This window comes from Chionomys nivalis, chromosome 14 (genome assembly GCF_950005125.1).
Source record: "Chionomys nivalis chromosome 14, mChiNiv1.1, whole genome shotgun sequence".
NCBI classification, from domain to species: domain Eukaryota; kingdom Metazoa; phylum Chordata; class Mammalia; order Rodentia; family Cricetidae; genus Chionomys; species Chionomys nivalis.
In genome coordinates this window covers 69314801-69325018 of record NC_080099.1, presented here as the reverse complement: position 1 = coordinate 69325018, position 10218 = coordinate 69314801, and the positions used below count along the sequence as shown (strand labels likewise).

Below are 10218 nucleotides of genomic sequence, written 5' to 3'. Positions count from 1 at the left end.
CCCAACATTATTACTATTTTACTATTAGGGTGTGTATGTGTGTGTGTTCCCGCACACACGTGTGCATCAGTGTAATGTGTGATGAGTGTAGCCTTGCATATGGGGGTGAGAGAAAAACTTTTGGAAGTCAGTTCACTCCATTCCATCTCCTGTGGGAACCGGGCATTAAACTCCGATCACCAGGCTGACATAGCAAGCATTGTCACCAACCGATCTGTCTTACAGGCACTCAAACTAACAAAAGGTACAGCCTTCTTTTGGATGTCAGTGTGGTGACTTCTCAGAAAACTAGAAAACAATCTTCCTCAAGACCCAGCAATACCACTTTGGGGTATATACCCAAAGGATTCTCAGTCGTACCACAAGGACATGTGTTCAACTATGTTCATAACATTGTTTGCCATAGCCAAAAGCTGGAAACAACCTAAATGTCCCTCGACTGAATGGATAAAGAAAATGAACATTGACACAATGAAGTACTACACAGCGGAAAAAATAACGACATCTTGAAATTTGGGGGCAAATGGATGGATTTAGAAAATATCATATTGAGTGAGGTAACCCAGACCCAGAAAGATAAATATTATATATACTCATTCATAAGTTGAAGGCGAAGGCGTAAGTCACAAACAAACCCCACACCAGTTTGGAATTATGATTAGTAGAATGGTTATTTATTTAAAGGGGAAAAAACTTACAGATCACCGTCCCAGACAACAGCCCTCTGTGCAATCAGGAAGGGAGTCTAGTCACTGGAAGTGGAGCAGGAAGTAAGAGAGAGGAAGAAGGGAAGTGGCCGCTTTTTTAAAGAGAGAGAGACCACGCCCCAATGGGCTGGTATCTTAGTGGTTATTGGCTGGAGGAGCGGAAGGACCTCCCTCAACAATAAGTGGCCTTTAGACATAAAGCAAATAAAAAAAGCAGCCTACAATTCACAATTCCATAGAACCTAGACAACAAAGAAGACCCTAACAGAGACATACATGGAAGTAGAAAAAGACAAGATCTCCTGAGTAAATTGGGAGCATGGGGACTATGGCAAAGGGTAGGAAGGGAGGGGAGAGGAAGGGAGAGGAGCAGAGAAAATATAGCTCAATAAAAACAATTAAAAAAAAAACAAACAAAAAGAATGCAATTTGTTTCTATTTTACGCACAAGTGCTCTGTGTGTATGTCTGCAGGCCAGAAGAGGGCATCAGGTCTAGATGACTGTGAGTCACCATATGGTTGCTGGGACTTGAACTCAGGACCTTTGGAAGAGCAGCCAGTGCTCTTAAGTCTTGAGCCATCTCTCCAGCCTGAATTCATATTCTTCTAACATTTTTCATTTCTGTTTTGCTTGTGGTGTTTTTGGTGTGCAGACAATTTTGTTTCTTAGAAGTTAAATGATTTGGATGATGCAGGTGATTCTGTTTTCCCAAGGCTGTCACACAAACACTTACCCACAAGCTCCTTCAGTGTGTGACCACTGCTTTTGGACTTGTACACTAGCATAGCGTGGTGGTGGCATTTGGTGAAATGGCTCACTTCATGGTGGAGCTACGAAAGAGGAAAAGACAGAGAGCTGGATCTCATAATATTTTTGAGGTCACACCCACTGAGAACCCCCTCTTAAATTTTCTACCACTTTTCAATAGCACCACGGTGAGGATCAAGCCTTTTATATGTGGCCTTTGGGGTTCATTTCAGATCCAACATTCTCTTGATGGAATATTCACATTACCCTCTGAAGGGCGGGTAACGAGACCACTTCTGGACAGCACCATCTGATGCAGAACACTGCAGCTGAGTGACTTAGGGAGCAAGAGAGAACCCTAGGCTGGTCTGAAGACTCAGCATTCTGAGGAGCCAGTGGCCAGAGGAAGCCTGGAATAAGCGCTGCTTCCTGCAATGGCTACCACTTCTGGCTCACGTTTCTTAGGAAGTGGTATCAGAATAAGTTCCTCTCCTCCAACCTCCACTTCCCATACTTTTTTTTAAATCATGGGAAAAAATATACACAAGATTTACCATTTCAGTAGTTTTTAAGTATATTCTTCTATGGACTTCCATGTGCCACCCCGCTGTACATCCATCAGATACCCTGTCCCCATACCTGGTCACCACCATGTCACCCCCACACATCAGATACCCTGTCCCCATACCTGGTCACCACCATGTCACCCCCACACATCAGATACCCTGTCCCCATACCTGGTCACCACCATGTCACCCCCACACATCAGATACCCTGTCCCCATACCTGGTCACCACCACGTCACCCCACACATCAGATACTCAGTCCCCATACCTGGTCACCACGTCACCTCCACAGTTTTGAGTTTCCCACAAGCAAATTGTTCTTTACTTGACTTTCAGGTCCTGGTTTATTTCACATAGCACAGGTTCTTGAGTCAGGAAAATCAGCCCAAACCTTCCCTGAGTGGTGCTGGCCTCAGGCTAGCCTGCATCTGTGAGCCCTGAGTTCCACAGCTCAGTCTTTGAGGGCCTAATTGATGTACTGGACACTTGGCTTGGATACCACCCAAGCAATCCAAGTCAAGCTGCTCGCTCTCAGGGTGGACATGTAGCTCAGCTGTGAGTTGGTCCCCACTGGTCCCACCAGTTTCAGAGTTGATACCAACAGTGGCAGTGATGACCTTCCAGTTCCTAACCCTTCCTCAGAGCAGCTGACCAGCTAGGGCAAGTGCTCTTGGCTTTACCTCCTGCCGTTCTGCCAGGGTCCTCCATCCACCTTGAAGGGCCCCTCTTCCCCCACACAAAGCCACAGGCTTGGAACTGCACTGTGCAGCCCAAACCCTCTTTCTAGAAAACCAATTTTTGCCCTTTTTAAGAGCCAGAGAATTTGCTCAACTCAACAAATAAACTCGGCAAGCTTCCAAACATTGACTGGGCTATTCTTGACTCCAGGCTGTGCCCCAAGAGTGGCTGAAGATTATTGACATCTATCTCAGAAAAATCTCTTCCACTCTGAGAATCCCAGGTAAAGATGTTCTCACTTCCAAGAAACTAAACCATCAATAGTAATTCCCATGTAACAAAGTAATTAAGTCTGTCTTAAGCAAGCTGAGCTGCTTGGTTAAAGCAAGCAGTGGGACGTCTATCATCATAAAGAGGTCTTGCTCAGAGGGGTTCTGATCCCGGCAGAGGATTACAGAGAACTAGATCCGTGCTGCTCCTTTACTGCTGTTTTGGCCCACGCAAATGCTGCTTTCACCGCCCACTAATGCTTAGCTCCTAAGTTGAAAACAACTGCATGGCAATTTGGAGCACTCCAGAGTCTGATCCCTGCCTTGTGGTTTGATGTGATTTGGGTACTGTATACAAGACTTGACCTGGAGCAAGCAGCCAGAACTGTCATTAGAAGCACTTTCCAAGGAAATTACCGTGACAAGCAAGGGTTTGAGGTTTTCTGTAGGAGCCTAGAGCTATTCATTGTAGGCACTTGGGAAGCACAGCTGTGGGTGCTAAAAACTGTTCACTCACCGTGTCCCCGCTGCAGACACAGGACAGTCCTGGCCAACCAGAAGTCGTGTCTATGGCGACACTCCACTCCAGTTTTTAACTTTTCATTACCGTCGCTCCCTTTTTCTTCCCACCGTTTGGAGCTGGTACTGACAGTGAGTGCCCTGCAGGGCAAATATATGAGTAGCTGGGTAAGTGCCATAGGCTTTGCCTCCAGTTAGGCCTTAATTGCTGCACTAGGAAGTACTTTCCAATCAAATTATTGTTTAATCCAAACAAAAAAAAATGAACTGTTATTGCTGTCAACAGCAATTACCAACTCTCCCTGGGAGTCTGGGAATGTGGGGATGGTGAGGGGTGGTTAAATGTAGAGAGAAGTGTTTCTCTGGGTCTCTTCCTCACTCTACACCCTGGTAAACAGTAGAGCAGAGCACAGCCTACAAAATAGATGTGGGGAAAGATACAAAGCAGAAAATTCATGGTCCTTGCCATTTTCAATTAGGCATATACCTGTTAAAGGTTTCTTTATTTTTACTTTATGTGAACGAGCGTTTGCCTGTGTGTATATGTACCACAGGTATGCACTGTCCGCAGAGGCCAGAGTGGTGCTGGAGCCCTGAATCTGGAATTATAGGGGATTGTGAGCCACCATGTGGATGCTGGGAGCTGAGCCCAGGTCCTCTGCAAGAGCAGCAAATCCCCGTAAGCACTGAGTCGTCTTCCCAGCACTGGCCCCTGAGGATCTTGACTGAAAAAAGTGGTTCTGTAGTGATAAGTCCCAGCCACACTGCTCTGCAGCCCTCACTTCTACTCACTGGACTCACTCAAACTCACCCACTTCTTCTAATGCCCATTCCCCGCCCACGGCCCTGGTAACCTCTGCTTGCTACGTTACTGACAGTCCTAGGGCCCAGCGCAGTGGAATCAAGTATTATTTATCATGTGCGGCCCACTTCCTTCATCATGATCAGGTTTCGCTCAGGTTTCAGCGCACATCAGGAAGTCATTCCTTTCGGAGGATGAATTATATTCTGCGGTATGGACACACCCTGTTCTGTTTGTGCATCGTAGGGCGGGCATGTGGGCACCTCCATCTTCCAGCTGTTGTGGGTAATGCTGCTTCTGGGGGTCAGCAGGGCACCGTGTGACCTGTATTCTGCTAGACTGGCAGCTACTCCACTGGCCTGTGAAGCAGAGCCCAAGACCACAGACCTTACAGAGACAGGCAGATAACTCAAGCCCCTAAGCAGAGTCCAAGACCACAGACCTTAAGGAGACAGGTAGATAACTAGAGCCCCTAAGCAGAGTCCAAGACCACAGACCTTACAGAGACAGGCAGATAACTCGGGACCCCAAGCTTCCATGCTGGCAGACCTGAGGAGGGATTTCAGGGCTCAGTCCAGGTTGAGGCCCGAGTCTTGGATTCCCAAGAAAACAGGTTCTTTATATCCAAGCAGCTCACACTAGGGCTAGCAGCACAGCTCAGCCTCAAAGCTCCTTGCTTCTCTGTGTTTGACCTCCAGTACCCAGACCAACTTGATGCCAAGTCCCACACCTGCACCACATCTGTTGGGGTCTGCACAGTGCACATACGGGGTCCTACAGTCTTCTTGAAACTCAGTGGTACCCAACAGGAATGAGTAGTCTAGACTCCTGGTGCTCATATAGGCTTTGTGGATGGGGGGGGGGGGGGCATTGTGTTGTCATAAACAGGGTCGCAAACCCTTTGGGGGGTCGAACTGTTCTTTCATAGGGATCACCTAAAACCATTGAGAAACATAGACATTTACGTTATTATTCATAATAGACAACATGAGGAACTGTATTAAAGGGTTGCAGCATTAGGAAAGTTTAGAACCAACAGATCTTATAGAATATATATAGACGGAGATCTCTCTCTCTCTCTCTCTCTCACACACACACACACACACACACAGACACACACATGATATAGGATTTATTAGAATGGCTTATAGGCTGCAGTCCGGTTAGTCCAACAATGGCTGTCTACCAACAGAAGGTCCAAGCACCCAGTAGTTGTTCAGTCCATAGGGCTGGATGTCTCTGCTGTCTTCAGTATACACCAGAATCCCAAAGAATAAACGCTAATGCCAGTGAAGGAATGGATTTACTGTCGAGAAGGAAAGCAAGCAGGCAGAGAACACACTTCCGTCTTCCATGTCTTTTATCTGAGCTGCCAGAAGATGGTGTGGCCGGGATTAAAACTGCATCTTCCCACCTCGGAGAGCTGGATTAGAAGTGCCTCTCCCCACTTCACCGCTTCAAATGATTTAATTAAGCAAACAATCCCTCACAGGTGTGCCCAGCAATGAGTTTTAGTTAATTCCAGATGTAGACAAGTTAGCCTTCACAGTGACCATTATCTTTACCCTCCTCCGCTGGTTTATTGACAAATCTTGCTCATCTTTAAGACGCCTGCCCAGTTTAACAGTCCAGCTCTTTCATTGTATGGATGGGCCAGAATTTAATTGGCCCTGCATGGTCGAACACTAACACACAGCCGGTTTAGTCTAAACAAGAGCCCAACCAATATGGCCCTGATGTCTTTCATCTCTACCCTTGCTGGTGGTGCATCTGCCGGTGTGTTCCTAAGAACATTCACAAGACAGACCACATCATCCAGGCACTGAACCGACCGTCTGCGCTATTCTAATCCAGTGCCCTTCCCCACGTCAGACGACCACAGCGGACGCTAGTGCGCTCAAACTGCCTGCCGTCCGCCAATCTGAGTGTTGCAATATCAGTTGCTCATGAGTCTTGCTTGCCTGTTATCACGAGTCGGGCATCTGTTTGTGGTGAAGAGCCCTTTAGAGGTATTTGCTGGCTTTTTCTTACCAACGTTTTAATTTCTCATAGTAGTAATCTTAAGACCAGGGGGCTAGAAGTGTATCTCAGTGTTAAAGTGCCTGTCTACTAAAGTCCTAGGCCAACTTCCCAGCCTGGAAAAAAAATGGGAAGAAATATACTTTTTGTGATATGAATAGCAAATATTTCCCTCTAGTGTTTGTCTTTTATTTTCCCTCCACACTGTCATTTGCGGCATTTGTGACTACTTTGTAGTGGAATTGCCTTTTGTTTTCATGCTCTGGGTTTTAATGTCATACTTAGAAGCGCTGTTCCCGTACCTGAGACAATTAAAAATATTCTGGCATTAACTAACTACAAAAATATTCTGGCAGCCGGGCGGTGGTGGCGCACGCCTTTAATCCCAGCACTTGGGAGGCAGAGGCAGGCGGATCTCTGTGAGTTCGAGACCAGCCTGGTCTACAAGAGCTAGTTCCAGGACAGGCTCCAAAACCACAGAGAAACCCTGTCTCAAAAAAAAAAAAAAAAAAAAAAACCAAAAATATTCTGGCATTAATGTGTATGTGAAGGTCTGTGTCTGTCTGTGCGTGTGCCTGTATGTGTGTGTGTTTGTGTGTGTGTCTCTCTGTGTATACTACCTGTGTGCAGGTGCCCACTGGAATTACTGAAATGACTGATGTGGTTCCTGGGAACAAACCCACCATGCCATCTCATCAACCCCGTATCTGTGCTCTGATGATCATAGCAGTCCTTTGCAATGCAGATAGTTATCTCCACTTTGCATGGAGGAAATTAGGTCTAGACTCAGCCATAGCCTTGATGAGAGATCCCTGTTGATTTATGTACTCCATGCCCACGTCTCTTTGCTGGAATGTGCTCTGTTCCAAGACCATCCGCCTACTTCTCAACTCGACTGGCCAGTCCATGCTTACTCCCCTAGCCCTGCCAATCATAAGTCTGCAGTGAAAACTTAGAGTGGCCCTTCTTTAGGAATCATGAAATTGGGAGTTTGTCAGGGCATCACATCTTGTCCAGTGGACCACAGAGGCATGAGGAGTGCAGAGAGAGCTGGAGGCAGGCTCAGGAAAGCCTCCTCAAGCTTGTGCTCACCTCTGCTCGAGTTCACCAGGCTGTATCTCCCTCTGTGCTCTTCTAGCCCTCCTGCATCCTTGGAATGTTTTCATTAACTTCTCCTGGGCATACCATGGAGGGGATGGGACGAGACTGGGCGGGACAGATGACATAATCCCTGCTACTCAGAAGGCAAAGCAAAGGGACCACAAGTTCAAGGCTAGCCTATGCTATTAGTAAGACTCTGTATCAAAATAAAGTGTGTGTGTGTGTGTACATGCATGCATATGTGTGTTGTACATGCATGTGTGTGTGTGCATGCATGTGTGTGTAGGCCAGATGAAGTTTTCTTTGATGCTATTGACTCTGATATTCTTTGGTTTTGTGTTTTGGTTTGTTTTGCTCATTTGAGATAGAATCTCACTGCTTTGCCCATAATTCTTTATATTTTCCAAGCTGATTGTCCCTCCCTCTCCGCCTCTGTGCTGGCTTAAAGGATGAAGCACCACACTGCCCACTCCCCTCTGGTTCTTTTGTTTTTGTTTTATTTTGTTCTGTTAGACAAGGCTTCCTACTGGCCTGGAGCTTGCCCGGCACTTAATGTTGCTGGCCACTCAGACCCAGGGATCAGTCTTCCTCACTTGCCAAGCACCCAGATTATAAATGTGGGTCACCCTGCCATGCCTGCTTTGTTTTGATTTGTCTTTAAATATGGGTTCCAGGGAATGAACTTAGGTCTTCATGCGATATGCCAAGCCCTTAACTAACTCCACTATCTACCCAGACTCCGTATATGCCAAGCCCTCAACTAACCCCACTATCTACCCAGACTCCGTATATGCCAAGCCCTCAACTAACCCCACTATCTACCCAGACTCCGTATATGCCAAGCCCTTAACTAACCCCACTATCTACCCAGATTCCGTATATGCCAAGCCCTCAACTAACCCCACTATCTACCCAGACTCCGTATATGCCAAGCCCTCAACTAACTCCACTATCTACCCAGACTCCGTATATGCCAAGCCCTTAACTAACCCCACTATCTACCCAGACTCCGTATATGCCAAGCCCTCAACTAACCCCACTATCTACCCAGACTCCATATATGCCAAGCCCTCAACTAACTCCACTATCTACCCAGACTCCGTATATGCCAAGCCCTCAACTAACTCCACTATCTACCCAGACTCCGTATATGCCAAGCCCTCAACTAACCCCACTATCTACCCAGACTCCGTATATGCCAAGCCCTCAACTAACCCCACTATCTACCCAGACTCCGTATATGCCAAGCCCTCAACTAACTCCACTATCTACCCAGACTCCGTATATGCCAAGCACTTAACTAACTCTACTATCTACCCAGACTCCGTATATGCCAAGCCCTCAACTAACCCCACTATCTACCCAGACTCCGTATATGCCAAGCCCTCAACTAACCCCACTATCTACCCAGACTCCGTATATGCCAAGCCCTCAACTAACCCCACTATCTACCCAGACTCCGTATATGCCAAGCCCTTAACTAACCCCACTATCTACCCAGACTCTGTATATGCCAAGCACTTAACTAACCCCACTATCTACCCAGACTCCGTATATGCCAAGCCCTCAACTAACCCCACTATCTACCCAGACTCCGTATATGCCAAGCCCTCAACTAACCCCACTATCTACCCAGACTCCGTATATGCCAAGCCCTCAACTAACCCCACTATCTACCCAGACTCCGTATATGCCAAGCCCTCAACTAACCCCACTATCTACCCAGACTCCGTATATGCCAAGCCCTTAACTAACCCCACTATCTACCCAGACTCCGTATATGCCAAGCCCTCAACTAACTCCACTATCTACCCAGACTCCGTATATGCCAAGCACTTAACTAACCCCACTATCTACCCAGACTCCGTATATGCCAAGCCCTCAACTAACCCCACTATCTACCCAGACTCCGTATATGCCAAGCCCTCAACTAACCCCACTATCTACCCAGACTCCGTATATGCCAAGCCCTCAACTAACCCCACTATCTACCCAGACTCCGTATATGCCAAGCCCTCAACTAACCCCACTATCTACCCAGACTCCGTATATGCCAAGCCCTCAACTAACCCCACTATCTACCCAGACTCCGTATATGCCAAGCCCTCAACTAACCCCACTATCTACCCAGACTCCGTATATGCCAAGCCCTCAACTAACCCCACTATCTACCCAGACTCCGTATATGCCAAGCCCTCAACTAACTCCACTATCTACCCAGACTCCGTATATGCCAAGCCCTTAACTAACCCCACTATCTACCCAGACTCCGTATATGCCAAGCCCTCAACTAACCCCACTATCTACCCAGACTCCGTATATGCCAAGCCCTCAACTAACCCCACTATCTACCCAGACTCCGTATATGCCAAGCCCTCAACTAACCCCACTATCTACCCAGACTCACCAAAACAAAACTTTCTAAAAGAGCTGCCACTGTCGCTTAGCTATGTGTGAGGCCTGAGTTTGGTTTCCAGCACTGAAAGAAAAGTATTAGGATGCTGGTTCTACTTTGATTCGCAAAGCAAATTCACAGACCCAAAGGGTGCATCCCAAACCTTGCAGTGAGTCCCTGAAGCAGATGATAGTAAACCCTACCCACACATCCCTATGACAATGTCAGCTTATACATTCATCACAGTAAGAGATAAACACCAATACTAAAGCCGAACCATTGGAGCAGTGTTTGATAACAAGATTTATGTGAACACAACTGCTCTATCTTGAAAGAGTCAGACAAATTTTAATATTTTGGATCCTGGTTGATCAGTATTAACTCAGAAGTAGAAAGAGCAACCTCAGATAGAGA

General features: G+C 46.9%; 1 protein-coding gene across 1 annotated transcript; it reads left to right on the top strand.

Annotated features, from left to right (window-relative positions):
* The first annotated feature begins 8102 nt into the window (after nt 1-8102).
* Nucleotides 8103-9866, top strand: LOC130886550 (uncharacterized). Its single transcript, XM_057788461.1, has one exon. The coding sequence runs from the start codon at nt 8103-8105 to the stop codon at nt 9864-9866; it is 1764 nt and encodes a 587-aa protein (XP_057644444.1).
* The last annotated feature ends 352 nt before the right edge of the window (nt 9867-10218 follow it).